The 21,285-nt window shown below is 46.2% G+C and overlaps 1 protein-coding gene across 1 annotated transcript in view; it reads right to left on the bottom strand.

Annotated features, from left to right (window-relative positions):
* The window catches only part of pth1r (parathyroid hormone 1 receptor), a 174,797-nt gene extending 153,798 nt beyond the window's left edge, over positions 1–20,999 (bottom strand). Inside the window, exon 1 of the mRNA XM_038808890.1 lies at positions 20,816–20,999. Within this exon, the coding sequence (XP_038664818.1) occupies positions 20,816–20,890 (75 nt within the window). The 5' untranslated portion in view covers positions 20,891–20,999. The remainder of the gene's footprint in view (positions 1–20,815) is intronic.
* Positions 21,000–21,285: the final 286 nt, after the last annotated feature.

The raw sequence follows: 21,285 nt of genomic DNA on the forward strand, positions 1-21,285 counted from the left end.
CTCAGAGCTGGAGGTGTCAGTTGAGGAAATAAGGAGGTCTACGAGACTTAGAAAATCCCTCTACAGACTGACATTACGACGAACTGCCATGAACTCTCTCCCCTTGTGTTTCTCAACCTTTTATTGTATATAGTAACTGTACATAATTTGTTCTGTAAATATGTTATTGAGGGACTTAAGGGGGGAAGGTTGGGGTAGTGTGCCCCTTTAAGGTGCAAGGTCTCAGGATCCACAAGACCAGCTCAGGACCTACCCTGCGGGAGCAGGTGAACCCCAACCAATGGGGAAAAGCTCAAGGCCCTGGGGGCGGGATCCTGGACAGAATGGACCGTGGTGCCAGAGAGTGAAGATCTGTTTCGTGACTATGTGCATGTGTATAGTTCACCGTTACTTGTTACCAGTAAACCCCTGTTCAGTTATACTGGAAGTCTCCCTAGTATTGCCTCGAGTCCTCACAACATATAAAATAGGTTACCGAGCAGTTATGTCTCGCATGAGCACAGACTGTTCCATCCTCTCTCTCAAGTGTCTCGTACATGACTGCTGGTGTAACTTATACATTGTGGTTCACATCATTTATTCTCATAACTATTGTAATAAACCATTACTCCACCGTGCTCTGAAGGACATTAATTAATCAGTTGAATTTCATTGTCACTCCAACAGCTTCATGGTCACCTTTGCTGACACTTGCTTTTTATTTCCAGAAGGGTGGCACGCTGGCACAGTGGTTAGCACTGCTGCCTCACAGCGCCAGCAAACCATGTTTGATTCTGGCCTATTGTGACTGTCTGTATGGAGCTTGCACATTCTCCCTTTGTCTGTGTGGGTTTCCCCCAGGTGCTCCAGTTTCTTCCCACAATCCAAAGATGTGCTGGTTAGGTGGATCAGCCATGCTAAATTGTCCCTTAATATCAAAAACAGTTAGGTGAGGTTACAGGAATGGGGCAGGGGAGTGGGCCTGGATAGAGTGATCTTTCAGAGGGTTGGTGCAGACTTAATGGGCTGAATGGCCTACTTCTGCACTGTCAGGAATCTATGATTATTGATTTGAACATGCATCTCTGGACTACAAGCGCAGTAACATAAACATGATATTAATATGCACAGATTGTGAAGGGTTAAAAGACATGTTGAGATGCTGTATATCTTTAATCTCTGACAACGCTTTAGTCTGTTTGATACTGAGACTTTTTTTTCAAAATACCAACTGCGTTAATTCATCAAATTCACCTAGTATTTAGGAAAGTAGGAAAGGAGGAAACTGGGAACCTTGGTGTACTTAGCTTAAAATCAGGAGACGGTAAAATGCTAAAATATATCATTAGGGGCTTGGCAACATGGCACTTAGAGAATCATCATATGATTAGACACGTCAAAACACAGATTTAGGAAAGGGAAATCACGTTAGACAGATCGGTTAGAGTTTGTTAAGGGTGTAACAATCAGGATAGATAATGCAGAACCAGTGAATGTAGTGCATTGAGAATTTATAAAAGCATTCAATAAGGTGCCATACCAGAAGTTATTACACAAAATTAGGAGTCATGGAATTAGAGCTCTATATTAGCGTGGATTAAGGATTGGCTAAAGGACAGAAAACGAGAGCAGAAACAAAGGGGACATTTTCAGGTTGGCAGGCTGTAACTCGTGCGGGACCGCAAGGCTCAGTGCTTGAGTATTAGCTTTTTACAATTTATATTAATGACTTAGGTGAGTGGACTGATTGTAATGTATCCACATTTGCTGCCGATTTAAAATTTAGTTAGGAAAGTAAGCAGTGAGGTGGATGAAAAGAGGCTGCAGGGGAATACAGGCAAGTTGGGTGAATGAACACAATAGATGAAATACAATTTGGTGAAGTGTGAAATTACCCAATTAGGCAGGAAAAACAAAAAAAAATCCTCATTATATTTGGAATATTGAGGGATTGGAAATGGTTGAATTCAGAGGGACCTGGGTGTCCTTATAAATTGTTAACATGTAGGTACTGCAAGCAATTAGGAAGCCAAACTGCATGTTAGCTTTTGTTACAAAGTATTAGAGTGAAGACGTCTTACTACAATTATACAGGACATTGGTGGGCCCACATTTATAGAATCATAGAATTTACAGAACAGAAGGAGGCCATTCGGCCCATCAGGTCTGCTCCGGCTCATGGAAAGGGCACCCCATTTAAGCCCACACTTGTAACCTATCCCCATAACACAGTAATCCCACCTACCATTTTTGGACTCTAAGGGCAATTTAGCATGGCAAATCAAATATGGAGCACTGTGTGCACTTTTAATCTTTGTGCTTTTTTCAAGAAGCAGTTAGATACAGCACTTGGGGCTAAGTGGATCAAAGGATGTAGGGGAAAGCGGGATCAGGCTATTGAGTTGGATGATCAGCCATGATCACAATGAATGGTGGAGTAGGCTTGAAGGGCTGATTGGTCTCCTCCTGCTCATAAATGTTCTATGTTCCTTTGTTGCCTAAGGAATAATATACTTTCCCCAGAGGGAGTGCAGTAAAGATTCACTCAATTCACCGGTGGCACAGTGGTTAGCACTGCTGCCTCACAGCGCCAGGGACCCGGGTTCATTCTGACCTGGGGTGACTGTCTGTGTGGAGTTTGCACGTGCTCCCTGTGTCTGCGTGGATTTCCTCTGAGTGCTCCAGTTTCTTCCCACTGCCCAAAGATGTGCAGGTTAGGTAAGATGGGAGATGGCCATTCTAAATTGCCTCTTAGCAGGTTAGGTGGGATTACGGGGGGAGGGCGGGGGAGTGGGCCTGAGTTGAGTGATCTTTCAGAGGGTTAGTGCAGACTCGATGGACTGAATGTTCTCTTTCTACACTGTAGGAATTCTATTCCTGTGATGAATGATTTTCCTATGAGGAGAGATTGAATATACTAGGGTTGTATTCCCTGGAGTTGAGAAGAATGAAAAATGATCGAATTGAAACATTTATGTTCTTAAGGGCTTGACAGGGTAGGTGCTGAAAACATGTTTCCTATCTTGGGAATCGAGAACACAGGGTCGTAGACTCAGAAAAAGGGCTGGCAATTTAGCACTGGGATGAGGAAACATTTCTTCACTCAAAGGGGTTGTGAATCTTTCTAATTCTCTACCGCAGAGTGCTGTGGATGCTCAGTCTTTGAGTCGGATTAATTTAACAAAGGGTCCGCCGAACTTTAGGGTCAGGCTTCGGTGACTGCATTGGAAGTTGAGTCCAAGCACTAGGGGGGGCGCAGAGGTGAGGGAGGACATACAGTTTAAAATGGGCGTACTCAGCGCCCTGTATCGCGAGGTTTGCGACACAGTACCCCCGGATCTGTACTGAATGGGATCGCAGAGGCAAGGGAGATTGTCTGGGACATGGGGTAGATGTGGAGGGAGCAGCGCCTTACGGTGTCAGGATGGACGAAACTTCTGCGCTCCCGGAGTCGAAAAGACAGGGGATCTCGCTCCCATTGACCCGGATGGCCATCATCGAATTCTTAAGATGTCTTGGCCGCAACTGGTTGAGGGTGACTGCGCCGAGCTGCGGGTAGTCTGCATGGTCGGAGGTATCGGGGTCACAAGATGGCGGCCCCCACGAGTCGCACGTGTCGGGCTGAGTTGAAGATGTCGACCAAGGTGGCTGCCCCCATCAGTTGCATGTGTTGGTTGGTGTTGAAGGTGGTGGCCAATATGGCCGCCCCCATGGGTCGCACATGCCGGGCTGAGTTAAAGATGGCGGCCCCCACGAGCTGCATGGGGCGGATGACGCGTTTGAAGAGGGCGGTACCGGCAGACACGCAGCCACATTGTGGGGTCTGTGGGCCTGTGAGTCCGTGGATCGGGTCTGATAAGCTTTTGACTTTGGATCGAGCCAGACTCTGGCAAAAAGTCCCTTTTTGCTGCGGTCGCTGCATGGCGCGGTGCGGGCTGCGCAACTCTGCCGGGGGTGTTGGCCCTGACCGCAGAAGTAGCAAGACGGTCCCCCGGGCTGAACGGGCAGCTGCACGGCACAGGCCCGAGATGTAGTCAGGTCTGGTGAATGCCGTGTCTGTGGTGCCCTTGAGGTGTTCGCTGGGTCTGCCGGGAACGCGCTGAGGCTCTGGTAGGCCATCTCCAACGAGGTGGCTAGTTTTACCATGTCCTGTAGATCAGTGGCCCCATTTTCCAGCAGTCGCTGCCGGATGTAGTTAGACCGGACCCCAGCCACGTAGGTGTCCCGGATCATCAGCTTCATGTGCTCATTGGCCTTCACATCCCTATAGTTGCAGTTGCGGGCGAGTAGGGTCAGGTTCTCTAGATACTCATCCAGTGATTCCCCGGCGCGTTGACAGCGGGTAGTAAGGAGGTGCTGCGCAAACACTTCGTTCACGGGCTTCACGAACTGTCTCTCTAGAATCGCGACCGCCGCTTCGTTTGTGACTGCGTCCTCAATCATACCTGAGATTCGGTGGCTCACCCTGGCGTGGAGGAGGCGCAGCTTGAGGGCATCGGAGGGAGGCATTTCAGAGGAGTCGAGGTAGGCCGCAAAACAGCGGAATTAGTGGGAGAACATTTCCTTAGCTTCTGCTGCTCGTGCGTCGAGTTCCAGTTTATCAGGCTTCAGAGTGGCTTCCATCGTGATGCCTTTGGATAATAAATTGATGTACCATCAATTCACTACAAGACGATGAGAATGAGTGAACATGGGCTTTATTATCCAAGAACTTGCCTGCCTGTGACTGCTGTAACAATGAGCGTTGCCCACAGGCGGCAGGTCTATGTACTGCCCGGGGGGGGGAGCAGAGCCAGAGGCGGAGCCCACCAGGGTTCCAGTATAATACATGGAAGGAGATCATATTACCATTCCCTGGCCATAGGCCCAGTACTATACACACAACTTATATTATGGTGAATACATTCACCACAAAAATTAAGAAAAGTTTTGATAGTCAATACAACGAGAATGTTTCCTCTTGTGGGGAAGAACGTATATAAGATATTTAACAATAAAGTCAAGAAATCTCTCTCTCCAAAGAGTGGTGAGAATGTGGAACTCGCTACAACAGGAGGAAATTATATAGGTGCATTTAAGGCAAACCTAGACAAGCATACAAAGGAGAAGGGAATAGATGGTGACAGTGATAGATTTAAATGAGAAATGAGTGGAGCATAGTACCGGCATAGACTGGTTTGGTTCAATTACCTATTTCTTTCCTACGTATATCCTAACTAATCCTATGTATTCAAGACAGACGTCAATTGAATTTTGGATACTATGCAGATGAAAGGATGTGGGATAGTGTGGGAGGGTGGAGTTGAAGTTGATGATAAGCCATAATCTTATTGAATGACAAAGCATGCTCAAAGAGCCAAATGGTGGCATGGTGGCACGATGTTTATCACTGCTGCCTCACAGCACCAGGGACCCAGATTCAATTCCAGCCTTGGGTGACTGTCGTTGTGGAGTTTGCACGTTCTCCCTGTGTCTGCGTGGGTTTCCTCCGGGTGCTTGTTAGGTGGATTAGATATTCTGAGTTCTCCATCAGTGTACCCGAACAGGCACCGGAGTGTGGTGACTAGGGGATTTTCACAGTGACTTAATTGCAGTGTTAATGTAAGTCTACTTTTGACACTAATAACGATCATTATTATTAAAGTTTAAGTTATTTATAGTTAAAGACAAGGAGCAATTTTGAGTGAAAATACTTAATTGGAGGAGGGCCAATTATAAAGGGCTGAGAATGGATCTCATAGAATTTACAGTGCAGAAGGAAGCCATTTGGCCCATCGAGTCTGCACCGCTTCTTGGAACGAGCACCCTACCCAAGGTCAAAACCTCCACCCTATCCCCATAACCCAGTGACCCCACCCAACACTAAGGGCAATTTTGGACACTAAGGGCAATTTATCATGGCAAATCCACCTAACCTGCACATCTTTGGACCGTGGGAGGAAACCAGAGCACCCGGAGGAAACCCACGCAGACACGGGGAGGATGTGCAGACACCGCACAGACAGTGACCCAAGCCGGAATCGAACCTGGGACCCTGGAGCTGTGAAACAATTGTGCTCTCCACAATGCTACCGTGCTGCCCACGTGTAAATTAGAATCGAAGGTCGGCAGGCAAATTGCTGATGAGCAGGTGTTTCAGATACAAGGTACACAAGTGGGAAAGGTAGGCGCCCAAAGTCACAGCATCCTGGATGATGAAAGGGATAGAGAATAAGAAAAAGCAGAAAGAGGGGATATAAGATTGATGCCAGGTGGATAATACAAATGAGAACCAGCTGAATATAAAAAGGTTCAGAAGGAAAGTAAAGAAGAACATTAGAGAGGCAAAGACGGAGCATGAGAAGAGACAGGCAGTTATAATATAAAGGGTGTAATTGTAAAGGATATGCCGGAATAGGAAGGCTGAGGGATATGTGTGTAGAATCCATTGAAAGTGACAGGGCAGGTTGAGATGTTGGTTAAAAAGGCATTTGAAATCCTGGGCTTTGTTAATATAAGAATGCTGCAAAAGCAAGACGGTTATGATGGATATTTGTGAAACACTCAGTGACCCAAAACATCTGGGTTCCCTAGCGTCACATTTAGGAGGTATCCCTCTGATGCACTGGGAATCCTTAGAACATAGAACAGTACAGCACAGAACAGGCCCTTCAGCCCTCGATGTTGTGCCGAGCAATGATCACCCTACTCAAACCCACGTAACCCGTAGACCCATAACCCAACAATCACCCCATTAACCTTACACTACGGGCAATTTAGCATGGCCAATCCACCTAACCCGCACATCTTTGGACTGTGGGAGGAAACCGGAGCACCCGGAGGAAACCCACGCACACACGGGGAGGACGTGCAGACTCCGCACAGACAGTGACCCAGCCGGGAATCGAACCTGGGACCCTGGAGCTGTGAAGCATTGATGCTAACCACCATGCTACCGTGAGGCCCCTTCTTGCATGTTCCCACATGAAATGAATTGAAAATCGTGTATTGTCACAAGTAGGCTTCAAATGAAGTTACTGTGAAAAGCCCCTAGTCGCCACATTCTGGCGCCTGTTCAGGGAGGCTGGTACGGGAATTGAACCGTGCTGCTGGCCTGCCTTGGTCTGCTATCAAAGCCAGTGATTTAGCCCTGTGCTAAACCAGCCCCTCTCCCAGCAATTGCCCATAAATTACTGCCGCAACCACACACACAATGCCCCGGGGGTCTCACCACACCATCACCACTCCCGACTTCCTCCTGAGTGAGGGCGGCGATCAAGCCTGCAGCTAATCGTGCTCATTGGATTGCAAATTGACTGCAGGGCAGTTGGTTTTAGCGAGGTTGCATTCCCCATCGACTTTTCAGTAGCATCCGAAAAATTCAGACCATAGAATCTTAAAATTGTTACAGCACAAGAGGTAATTCAGTCCATTGTGTCTGCACTGACCCTCCAAAAGAGTAATTCATCTAATGTCACACACCTTGCCTTTTCCCCAGAACACTGCAAAGTTTGTCTTTTCAGATGATAACCCTTGCCTGATATCAGCCCAAGTAGCTAAAACTGCCAGGTTACCCACAATGCGGGGGCCTCCCCCTGCAACAGGTAAAATACCAGTGGTAGCGGGATGAGGCCCTAACATGGGCATTAATAGACATTTAGCCACCCAATACCTCCATCACCACCCCCCCCCCCCCCCCCCCCCCCTCCCCCGCCGCCATAAAGTTTCTTACAGACTGGCATCAAGTGGTTAGATGATGGGAAGGCTATCTAATGGAATTTACACGCTCCTTCAAATCCCCCAGTGGGGGAACATAAAATCTACACCAATATTTCAGCTGAGGCTGAACCAATATTTTAGACAGATTTAACAGCTTCCTTGCTTTCGTAATCTATGTTCCCATTGATAAACCCAGGGAGCCCTATGCTTTATTAACCATTCTCTCAACCCGTCCTGTCATCTTCAATAATTTATGCACATATACAGCCAGGGTCCCTCTGCTCCTGTAAACCCTTTAGAAGTTACAACCAATCCTAATGTGTGAACCTAGCTACATATTCTTGCACGCGTGCACACTTCGCACACACTTCGCACATGCTGCACTCACACACATGCATGTATACCCTCAACACGGCAACAAAATCACACACATACCTGCACATGTCATTAATCAGAAGATAATGTGTCAGATAATCTATTTTGTTCACTGTGGTTGAGTGATAAACATTGGCCAGGGCAACTGGGAGAACACCCTTCTTCTCTGAAGTATAATGTCATTGGGTCTTTTACATCAACCTGAGAGGGAAAATGGGAGCGTTGTTTGATGGTTCATCTGAGAAACAGGGCAGCACAGATGAATTACTCATTTATCTCATTGCTGTTGCCAGCTATGTGAAAACTGACTGCTGTGGTCACTGCAAGTCACTACAATTCAGAAATTACTCCAGTAGCTGTGAAGTTATTGAGGATGTCCTGAGACTGTGAGAAGTTTTAAAATACAAGATCTCTCTTTGTAGAATATTTCTTTTAAATGCCAATACATCCCTCTCCGATGGAACCTCAGGTTAATTCTAACCTAAACCAGCCGAAAGTAAAATTAAACAGTGTAAAATCGGAATCCATACCAATGCTGGAGAGAGGGTTTTGAAGGGCATAAAAGAGTGCACACCAAGTAGATCAAAAACAAATAAAGATTTATTGAGAAGAATTATTATGTAAACTACACAGCAGCTCCCTGCTGGATCTGTTTGTCGGTGCCAAAACTGGCCAACTTTATATCACAGATGATTGTTCAATAGTTGGAGTTCCCGCCTCCTTAACGGGGAGCTCATATTCTGTGAGGTTAATGGGGAGTCTGATCGTTGCTACCCCGTAAGTTCAGTTCTGGTTATGACAGAGTGGCTATGCCAAAAACATCATGGATTTCATTTACACTACATGAAAAAAATAAGTGACTCGCATTCAGACCAAAATAATAGATCCTTCGCTGTGTGTGTAGAGGCCCAACAGTTTCACACAGGTAACTCTTCACAGTACAGAAATACTTTCTGGGTGCCTTCCAAGAAGTACAGCTTAGTCTCTATAAATATTTCAATTGCAGCCACTGGTAAACAGAGCCTGCGGAGAAAATGTAGCAGATACACACAAGGGACCTACTGTGCCCAATTAGACCCGATCGCCCATCAGCCCCCTCCACTGACCTACACCAGCACTTCATGCCCCTGACACATTACACTTCAAATGTCAGACTTTACTTTTAAATCTCCCCCCAGTCTCGTTCCAGCCAATCACTGCCTGACGCCATCCCCACTTTACGGAAAGTGAGTGTTGCTGGCTGGACCAGCATTTATTGCCTGTCCCCAACTGCCCTCCTTTTCAGAGGGAATTTGGCAGTCAACCACATATTTGTGGAGCTGGAGGCACATGTGGGCCAAACCAGATAAGGACAGCAGATTTCCTTCCCTAAACGTCATGACCATCCCTGTATCAGACTCGAGGGATGGGAAGTGACATAGAGGAAAGACTTGGGGAGAACAGAAGAGAACGAAACAGGGAACTGGCCGTCAAGGAATTGTGGCTTGTCAATGGAAGATAGGCAATTTAGGAAATACTTTCGTTACCCAAAGACTCAACAATTCCAATGCTGTCCTGATTGGCCTCTCATCTCCTCCATAAACCTAAGCTCATTAAAGTGCTACTCCCCAGATCCTAACTTGCAACAAGTTCCATTCATCCATTGCCCATTAGCTCATTAATCTACACTGGCTCCAGGTGTCCAAAAGCCACAATTAAATAACATTTATCTTCATGTTCAAGTCCCTCAACGCCTTCACCTTTCCCTACCTCTGCAAAGTCCTGAGCCGCAATAATCCTCCAATGACTCTCTGTCCCTCAGCCATTCGTGGCTGTGCCTTCAGCTATCTGAGGGGAAGGGAGATGTAAGCTTTTTACATTGAAGGCTTTTAGACTATGGGAAGCTTAAACATAAATGGCTATTAAGGCATAAACTAGATTTCGCAAATCATTTCAAAGAGAATTGGTTAAGTATTTGAAAAAGAGGAATAACATTGGTTCTGGGGGAATTGGGTCACAGGGTTTAAAGCCCTCTTCCTGTATTGGATTTCCTATTACAACTCTCCATATTAAGTCTGAGCCCAGAGAGTGCTTTAGAAAACCTGGTACTGAGCTAAATTTAGGATCTGTACCCTGTTAGGAGTGTTCCAAACACAGCTGCTTGTGCGACCTCTCAGTTTGGTCAAGTGGGTCTATACCGACTGGTTTTGATGTGTGAAATCCAAGTACAGATTGGTTCATACTGAGGTTCCCTGTTCAGATTAGTCACTTTCACACAGAATCAGTTTCCAAACCAGAGTCCAAGGAAATAGGCATTAGGGTATGAGATTCTGACTGTAATTTCAAGATGATTATCAAATAGCTACATATGGGATTATTACTAGTTACAGATAGCATATTGGGGTGTTGCACCTATAACCAAATATAGACCATCAATAAGTTATTGTATTACTGTTGGTTATGAGAGGGAATTGAGTACTATAAGTAAATATTTCTGCCAGTGCGATTTCAGAAAGTTATTAGTTACCAGTGGAATCAAATTTCCTTTCAACCACTAGCTTCCCGCTTTATGAATCACTCCCCCACATACCGTTTCCCCTCTCCCCCCACCTTTACTTTCTACTATCACCCTTCTTCCCTTGTTTGAGGATGGACTCTGGCTTCTCAAAACTTCTCACACAACTGAAGCTGGTACAAATCCACAAGCAAAGATATGCAACTGCAGAGAAAACAGCCTTAACACTGTAAATGCAATGCCATTTCTTATCCACAGTAAGAAGTGTTACAACACCAGGTTAAAGTCCAACAGGTTTGTTTCAAATCACTAGCTTTCAGAGCGCAGCTCCTTCCTCAGGTCGAAACAAACCTGTTGGACTTAAACCTGATGTTGTAAGACTTCTTACTGTGCCCACTCCAGTTCAACGCTGGCATCGCCACATTATTTCTCATCCAGATCAGATACCACCAGGGAGGGTGCAGTGGAGATTAGAAGGATGTTGCCTGGGCTGGAATGTTTCAGCTATGAAGGGAGACTGGCTAGACTTGGATAGTTTTCCTCGAAGCAGAGAAGGCTGAGGGGATACATGATTAATGTGTGCAGAATTATGAGGGACACAGACAGAATAGATAAGAAGGAACTTTCCCCTTTTATAGAGGGGTCAATAACCGGGGGGGGGGGGGGGGGGGGGGGGGGGGGTGTGCATAGATTTAAGGGAAGGGGCAGGAGATTTCAAGGGGATTTGAAGAAACACTTTTTCACCCAGAGGGTGGTGGGAATCTGGAATTCAGTGCCTGAAAGGTGGCAGAGGCCGGAACCCTCACGACAGGCACCGGAATGTGGCGACTAGGGGCTTTTCACAGTAACTTCATTGAAGCCTACTCGTGACAATATGTAATTATTATTATTTCTATTAAGAAGCTTTTGGATGCCATTAATGCCATAGCATACCAGGCCAAAGACCAAGTGCTGGAAAGTGGGATTAGATTAGATAGGTGCTTGGGAGCTGGCACAGACCCAAAGAGCCTCTTTCTGTGCTGTAAAACTTTATGACTCTATGACATGTTATCAATCCCCCAGGAATATGTCCACCAGAATTAGCAATCTGTGTGCCCTTGATTTCAGCTGCCATGCAGTGTAGGTGGTGGAGAGAGGGAGAAAGGTGACAGGATGTAGAGACGTCACCAGATTGCAGATGGTTCCAAGTGAAAATCTTAGATTTTGGCCCCTTCAACCCTAGAAATGGACTTTAACAGCTTGAGATTCCCTTTGAACCAGTCTAATGAGTTTCAGAGATTTGCTGATTCCTCCCTGTCAATTGTTCCCATCCACTCATGCAGAATTTTCCAATCGCATTCACTCACGGTTGGGAACTGGAAATTTCTTGTGCATCAATATTACCACCAACTCAGATCAGTGGCGAGATTCTCCTGTTCGGGGACCAAGTCCCCACGCCGGTGGGAAAACCAGCGGAAACCCCTCCGGCGTCAACAACCCCCAACAATGTGGGATTCTCTGCACTTCCGGGGGCTAGGTGGACGGCGGAGGGGTTGGCACCGCGGCAGCAGGCGCCGAAGGGACTGCGCGAGTTAGCAAATGCGCCAAAGGACCGGCTTGATCTGGCATGTGCGCAGAACCGCCGGCGAATTTTGGTGCATGCGCAGGGGTTTGTCTTCTCCGCGCCGACCATGGTGGAGCCCTTCAGGGGCCGATGCGGAAGGATGGAGTGGCCCCACGGCACAGGCCCGCCCGCAGATCGGTGGGCCCTGATCGCGGGCCAGGCCACCGTTGGGGGCCTCCCCTCCGGGATCGGATCCCCCCCCGCGCCTCCGCCGAGGACCACTCCAGCCGACTTAGCTGCCAGGTCCCGCCATGTGGGACCATGTCTAATCCACACTGGCGGGACTGGTGAGAAACGGACGGCCGCTCGGCCCATCGGGGTCCGGAGAATTGCTGGTGGGGCCGCTGCCAATGGCCCCTGACCAGCATGGCGTAATCCCCGCCCCCATCCGAAAACCGGCGCCAGAGAATACAGCAGCCGGCGTCAGGGCGGCGGGGCGGGATTCACGCCGCCCCCCCCCCTGGGTCGGAGAATCCCACCCCTGAGCCCAGATTCAGGAATAATTTGTGTGAATGAACTCATTCTGTGCTAATATATATTAACACCTGGATTAACATCTGTTCTGAACCACTTAGAACTGGATTGCACCAATTTACAAAAATCAAGTCCAACAACTCACACCATCAAATTGCAAACATGTACAGTGCAGAATCTGCTAATTATTCATTAACAAGCTGTGCCATTATTTCCATTTGCGCCAAATTATAAGCTCCCCTTTGTCATTACACTGGTGTGTGACAGTTTGATTGTGTTCCGAACGGTTATAGACTTAATTCCAGAACAAACTGTAACAGAACCATATGTTAAACTATCCGATGTTTTGTTCATTTGAGTTGAGAGTGTATTTTATTTCTCTCAGTCACTTCCTAAGACTACTGATACAGGTTAATCTTTCCATATACATTTATCCAATCCATATTACGAAGTAAACTTGCTTGGTCTGAGTTCACGTGACAACAGCATGCATTTATATAACACCTTTCACAATTTTATCATGGTCAATCCACCTAAATTTCACACCTTTGGGCTGTGGGAGCAAACCGGAGCACCAGGAGGAAACCCACGCAGACACGGGGACAAAGTGCAAATTCCACACAATCACCCAGTGCTGGAATTGAACCCAGGTCCCTGGTGCTGTGAGGCAGCAATGCCAACCAATGTGCCACCCTAAAAATGAAGTGCAGACGTTTAGGAAATTCCAGAGCTTCGGAGCAAAAGGTTGAGGACACACCCACCAGGGTGGCATAGTGCTATTGCCACTGGACTAGTAATCCAGAGACCCAGGGTACTCTGGGGTTCCATGTTCAAATCCTGCTGCTGCTGATGGTAAAATCTTAATTCAATTAAAAAGAAATTGGGAATTAAAAGCCTAAAGATGACCATGAAACCATTGTTGATTGTTGTAAAAACCCATCTGGTTCACTATTATCCCTCAGGGAAGGAACTCGGCCGTCCTTACCTGGTCTGGCCTGCATGTGACTCCAGAACTGCAACAATGTGGTTGACTCTGAACTGTCCTTCAAGGGCAATTAGGGATGGACAATAAATGCTGGCACAGCCTGTGACACTCATGTCTCATGAAGGAATAAAAAAAACATGGCAGAGGAAGGGAGAGGGTACTTAGTACGTTGTTAGCCAGCAATGCTAGGGGCCTCCGTGATGGCTAAAATAAAAGCAGTGGGTGTTCAGGGCGGTTTCAGGGGTACGGATTTCTCAAGCATCAGGCCGAGAGAACTTCAGAAAGAAAATCCCAGCGAATTAAGCAGCTCCCAGCTCCTGGCGAACCACTTGAACAGTCAGTGGAGAGTTAAAAGGCATGTGAATTCCACAGGACATCTGGAGTTACAGAATTAAAAACCCATGGCACCAGGCTTCAAAGACGACTAACTTTGAGTTCTAAAAATATAACAGGGTTGAATCGAGAAGAAATTACAATGGGCCGTTTTTCTGAGTAATTAAACCAGCAAAGGGAAATCTGAACCAGAAACCAAAAAAGCCGACACACCACAATCATCGTCAGACAAATGCCATGGCCCTTAAAAATAATGTAAATTCCTTTCATTTCTGTCAGATTTGCTTCATCTTTGCATTGTCGGAGTTTGATTTCCCCCTCCCCTGAAGGTTCTCTCGTGGACCAAGAGTACATAACCGCAGCTCCCCCACGCAGCTTGCAGTCCCTCACCATCCTCAGTGTGTCCATTCCTCATGCTATCTCTCCTCCTTTCTTTGCCAGGGGTTTAACTCTGTGGCTTCCACCAATTCTTCAGCATCTCACAGCCTTCGGTCGACATCTGCACAATGAGTGAACTTATTCTACCACAACAGCATCACCCCCAATCTTGCTCTCTCCCATACATGTACACACAGGTCTGGATTTTTTATTCACAGGCTTTTTTTTCATCAATCATGCATGGTGGGCACCGTTGGCTAGGCCAGTACTTATTGCCCATCCCGCGTGGTCCTTGAGAAGGTGGTGGTGAGCTGCATTTTTGAATTGTTGCCGTCACTGAAGTGTAAAGTGCTGTTGGGGAGCGGGATTCCAAGATTTTGACCCAGTGACAGTGAAGGAAGGGCGATATATTTCCAAGTCGAATCACAGAATCACTACGGTGCAGAAGGAGGCCATTCAGCCCATCGAGTCTGCACCAACCCTGAACCCTACCTAGGGCCACACCCCCACTCTATCCCCATAAGCCAGTAAGCCCACCTATCCTTTTTGGACACTAAGGGGAAATTTAGCCCCTAGTCCAGTTCAGTTTCTGATCAGTGGTAACCCCCAGGATATTGATTGTGGGGGATTCAGCGATGGTAATGCCATTGAATGTCAAGGGGCGATGGTTAGATCCTCTCTTGTAGGAGATGGTCATTGCCTGGCACTTGTGTGGCATGAACCTAACATCCTACTTGTCAGCCCGAGCCTGGATATTGTCCAGGTCTTGCTGCATTTGTACATGGACGGCTTCATTATTTGAGTAGTCGTGAATGGTGCTGAACATTGTGCTGTCATCTGCAAACAATCCCACTTCTGACCTTATGACGGAAGGGAGGTCATTGGTGAAGCAGCTGAAGATGGTTGGGCCTAGGACACTACCCTGAGGAACTCCTGCAGTGATGTCCTGGAGCCCAAGCCTAGATTTTCTCCAGGTCGTGCTGCATTTGGACATCGACTGTTTTGTGGGATGATGGGGGAGCTCATAAAATGCCATGGGCACCTCATGTGCCAACATGTCAAACCTGCCCCACCAATCTGACTACTTAATTGCCACCCCACCACCATTGCAATTTATCTAGCTGCAGTACAGACCCGTGCCAATCATTCAGCTCGCCATCAGCTTTTGTTTCTTGGGGTGGTGGTGAGTAACTGGAGTAGCGTTCCCATGGGCCCATTGCAGGACATGCACCCTCCCCTTCTCCCCATTCTTTTCCCACCTAGTTCCCCTCCACCACCATAACCACTCACCCCACTTCCCACCACACCCCACTGGCCTGTCTACCACAGGCCCACCTTGACAATGCCTCCTAACCTGCCCCTGACAAAACCTTCACTCCCACTTTGAATCCAGCTCTGGCTGCCCTGGTTGGGGATTGATGCAGCGTTAGCAGTGGCCACTGCTCCCAGCAGCACTGCTGCCAGCCATTAGATTATCTGGCAGCTCTGAGGTGGGAAGGTAGGATTTCCGGAGCTGATGGAGGTCCCACCTTAAACTGTGCTGGACAAACTGCCAGATAGGCACATGCACACATAGACACACACATAGCACTGATCAATTATTGTTCCACCAGGGGATGCTTAGACCAATTGTTGGTTCAAGAAAGATTGACTAATTCTCTACGAACTAAGATTTGTAAACGGCAAACAACCCACTCGTGTGGCTCAGTTTCAGAGTGGACATTGAAATGGCCAATGGAGTATCACAAATCTAACATAGTAAAATGATGCAAGCCACTTCGCAGACAACTTACCAAAATAAAACTGAAATCAAGGGTAGCACGGGGTGGCACAGTGGTTAGCACTGCTGCCTCACGGTGCTAAGGACTCAGGTTTGAATCCAGCCTTGGGTGACCGTGTGGAGTTTGTACTTTCATCCTGTGGCTGCATGGGTTTCCTCCAGGTGCTGGGATTTCCTCCCACAGTCCAAAGATGTGCAGGTTAGGTGGGGTTATGGGGTTACAGGATTGGGCGGGGAAGTGGGCCTATGTTGGTTGTTCTTTCGGAGAGTCAACGCAGACTTGATGGGCCAAGTGGCCTCCTTCTGCATTGTAGGGATTCTATGAAGTTTAGCAAGTCAATTCCAGAGCTTTGAACCGAGACAGCAGAAGTTCACCAATGGCAGAGTGATTAAAGTCAGGAACGTGTACGAGTTGAGGATCAGGGAGGGCACATGTCTCAGCAGTTTGTGGAGCTTACAGAGATAAGGATGGGCAAGACCATGGAGGGATTCAGAAACAAAGATGTGAATCTTTAAATCAAAGGAGATAATGTAGCTCAGCGTGGACATGGATGATGGCTGAATGTCTGCTGGTGTAAGTTAGGATACAGGTAGAGAGTTTTGAATAAGCTTCAGCTTAAAGAGGGTAGTGTTTGGCCAGGAGTGTGTTGGAATCGTCAAGTAACAAGGATGGACAAGACAGTTTCAGAAAGGCTCTAACTCAATGAATTCTGACAGAAAATTAATTCCTGGGTGAGTGTTGCTGCCTGTGTGCGGTGTGAATTGATGAGGAATTTTGGTAGGGATCTCACTGCTTTAAAAGAAAAACAGAAAATGCTGGGAGTATTCAGAAGGATTGGCTGTGGAGAGAGAAACAGGGTTGACATTTCAGGTCAATGACTTTTTTGTCAGAACCGAGAGAAAGTTCATCAAGCGGAAACATTTGTTCTCACTACAGATGCTGCCAAACCTGCTGAGTATTTCCAGTGTTTTCTCTTTTATTTCAGATTTCTAACATTTGAAGTAGTTAGTGTTTATCTCACTGTTCTTTTTTCAGCAGTGTTGCGGGGTCTTCCATACTTCGAAGTGGTCAGTCAGCAGCTTAACTTCACACCTCATTAAAGAGGTGGCATTACCAACAATGCAGCATTCTCTCAGTATTGCACCAAACTATCAGTTCATAATGTGTACTAAATTCAAAATATAGCACAAGGCTTGGAGTTCCCTGGAATCAAATCCCAGTATGAGCCGGACGAAAGGTCAGCCAATATTTTATTTTGGTGTGGCAAATTCCTTTTGTAAGTTGGTGGTGACGAAGGAGTCCCTATTTCAAACACTAATCATGAGTCATGGCAAATTATTGTTTTTCAAACTAGACGTTGGTAAACAGTGGTGTTTCCAAGATAGGACCACTGATGTTTTTGTTATATATAAGTGCCTTGGATCTAGGAATACGGAGCAAATTTTCAAAATTTGCCAATTACATCAAACTTGACGACGTGGCTAACAGTGAGGATGATACAAATTGCCTGCAAAAGGACATGGATAGGTTAGCAGAATAGGCAGACAAGTGGCAGATGGTATTTAATGCAGAGAAGTGTGAAGTGATGCATTTTGGCAGAAGAGATTGGGAGAGGCAGCTTAATGGCGCAGGGAGAAACTTAATGGCACAATTCTAAAGATTGTGCAGGAACAGAGGGACCTAGGGGTTCATGTGCATCAATCTTTGATGGGTGGTTAACAAATCATATGAAATTTTGGGCTTTGTAAATAGAGGCACTGAGTACAAAAGAAAGGAAGTTATGCTGAACTTTTATAAAGTTTTGTGTATACCCAATTAAGTACTGAATCCAGTTCTGGTCACCACACTTTACGAAAGATATGAAGGTCCTTGAAAGAGTGCAAAGGAGATTTACCAGGATGATTCCAATGATGTTTTTTTTACTTACAGGATTAGAATTATAGGGTTATGGGAATCAATCGCGGGAGTGGTACTAACTGGATTGCTCCATATGGAGCCGGCATCGATTGATTTTCTGACTGCCGTATTTTTCAGTGCATAAGATGCGACTTTTTCTCCAAAGAAGAACAGCAATGTTTCTCTGATGTACAATAAACTGTGTTGAGAATGTTCATCATAGTCAGTGATTCATGGGCTAACGTCCGATTTGGCAGTTAGGGGAGTCAACTTTGTTACAAGTTTATGATTTTACTGAACCAGATTTCGAGTTGTTGAATAAGTTTGTTGTACGGTTTTTATTTTCCATTGATGAATATAATAATAAAAGAGATTTGAATTGAACCCGTTTTTCTGCTCTGGTTTGGCCTCGTACCGCCAGATACACCGTTTCGAGTTAAACATGAATTGAAACTTTAACCAATCCGAATTATACACCACATCGACTTATACACCTAAAACACGTGGTCATCTTTGTTTATAGCATTTTCTGATATGCCTGTTGGATGCTTCTAGAAGTTTCTGGTTTTTTTCAGGGTTGAGATATTGATTGTTTAAATAATTTCCTTTAAGTTAGACATAAGGCCAGATTTCGAACAATGTTCCTCACTCTGAACACTCACCGCACTGCATATCATTTCCCACAGCATCGACAATCTCAATAGCTTGTTTGCCACAGGTTTGCTGTTCAAGGGCTACCTATTTGGGTCAGCCATGGGCCAATCAGTAACTCTCACCTCCGATTCAACGCGCATCGCACTCCACACTGTTCTGAGGGAATGCTGCACTGTAGCAAGTGCTGTCTTCCAGATGACAGATTGAACCTAGACTCGCATCGACCCTCCTGAGTCAGAGTAACAAATTCTATTGCGCTATTCAAAGAAAAGTAGGGAAGTGCTCCTTCGTGCTCGGGTTTATATTTAATCCCAAACAACATCATTAAAATAGATTATCTGCGTTTTTTTTTTCAAAATCTCATTGCTGTTTGTGGGATCTGTCTGTGCACAAATTGGTTGCCGCGCTTCACACATTCAGATAGTGACAGGACTTAAAAAGCACCGTGTTGACTGCGAAGCAGCTTGGGGTCTTGACAGGCTTTTATATACATGGGTATTTGTTGATTTTCTCGTTATGAGAGACAGGGATGGGAAGATCCCACTTTAGCTGAGCTCGGGTGTGATTGCCTGGAGTGCCTCTGCGCTGGGAAGTGCAGGAGCGCAAAATCATGATCCCCCCCCCCCCCCCCCCCCCACAACACCACTGGTCAAACAGACTCAGTCTAGACTCTCAAATGAAGGATGGCCATGGAGGCAAAGTAATGGGTGGGGTTCGAGCTCCAGGGGAACTCACAGTCAGCCCCTGGAGAAGGGCATAAAGGGAGGAACGAGCTAAAAGAAAAGATTAATTGTTAAACCATTAATGCATTTCCCCTTTATTTATCAAAATATTAACGTTTACCAAGACGAATGTGTTCTTCTTGTCGGTTGGTCGATTAGATAAGGGACGTTTAGTCAAGTGCTCGAAAAGATGGATTTGATGGAGTACTTGGGGAAATTATTTTGACTGGCAAGCGTTCAGTAACCAGAACACACAGATGAAAGGTAATTGGCAAAAGAGCAAGATCTGGAATGCTTACAGAGCCGCACAGCTACACGGAAACACACACAGACACAACAACACTCATATAATATTTACATAGCTCCTGAGACATTGCATAAATCACTCGAGTTTATCCGACAAAATTTGATACTAAACCATATAAAGAGATGGGATAGGTAACTAAACGCTTGGGCAAAGGGGCAGAGGGGATTTCAGACCCCGGCGAGGTTTCAGAAGAGAATCCCAGAGCTCAGACAGCTGAAGACATGACTGCCAATGGCAGAGCCTTTAATATTGGGGATGTGCAGGAGACCAGAACTTGAGGATCTCGGAGGATTGCTGAGTCGGAGGAGGTGACACAGATCCAAATATACACACGCATATGTGGATCAAAGATGATGGAACCTGACATTAGGTTTCACTTGATGCGGGCGTGACTACAGGACTGGGTTCCTGACCTGGGGCTCTGCACTCAGGTCCTGCTCGTGAAACCGTGCATTGGCCATCTGATCTGAGGAAGGGCCATATTGGACTCTGAACGCTAACTTTGTTTTTCTCCCCACGGATGCTGTCAGACCCGTTGAGTTTTCCAGCATGTTCCTGTTTTTATTTAATATTTCCAGCTTCCACAGTATTTTGCTTTTAGTTTATAGTTCACGGGCATGTAAATATTGTACGGAGTGAATGATTATACAAATACACATGTATGTTTGTAAACAGTATAAGGAATGCATCTGTGTCTCTGTTATATAGATACACTGCATCAAAGCTTTGCAGTTTTGCCTCGGAGTATATGCTTACATAAATGTTGCATATGGCATATGTTCAAACATACGTTCTTTCTCATTTTATATCAATGCATATATGTGTATATTAAACAAATACAAATTCAGTTGGCAGCAAAGCCTATGGTACATACATATCACACTCATATATACGTGAAATACATAATTATATATATATAGAGAGAGAGAGATCGGCTGATTTTGGAAATAAGGGCGATCAATTTGTAAGATTATCCCTTGCTCATGTACACATTCATAAAATTGATCCTCTGGTATATATATCATCTATAATGCCAGAAGCTAAAATTAGAAATATCTCCGATCCGGGATAACCCAGAAAAATTAATCCGTACTGTGCACATGTCATGAAAACACCCTCTCTAAAGCTACACTCACCAGAGCGTAGACACAGCTGAGCACCGAGCAGTAAAACAGGACTCCCAGGCTGCTGGAGACGGTGCCGGCTCCCATGTCCCGATCCCGGGCGATGTCAGCCCACCTCCTCCTGCCTCTTGGTCCACTTTTCAAATTGCCTGCTTCAAACTATTTCCTCTCTTCCGTCACTTTCACCAGCATCGAATCCACGAGTCCATTCCAACGCCCCTCCCCGCCCCCCAGTCAAAAGCCCCGCCCACACAAGAAAACCAATCTAATTGAAACTCTCGCTAACTTTCCTTTCTTCAGTTGTTGAAGGATCAGAGTGTGGGCCAGCCAATGCTGATACTTGGGTTTCTGTGCATGCTGGTTACAGAGCAATAAAAAAAATCACATCCATATGACAGAATTTACTTGCTCTTTAAGCACCCACCCACCCACCCCTCCCCCCCGCCCCTCCGCTCAACTCTCTACTCCTTCCCTCCCTTGGA

This window comes from Scyliorhinus canicula, chromosome 10 (assembly GCF_902713615.1).
Source record: "Scyliorhinus canicula chromosome 10, sScyCan1.1, whole genome shotgun sequence".
Taxonomy (NCBI): domain Eukaryota; kingdom Metazoa; phylum Chordata; class Chondrichthyes; order Carcharhiniformes; family Scyliorhinidae; genus Scyliorhinus; species Scyliorhinus canicula.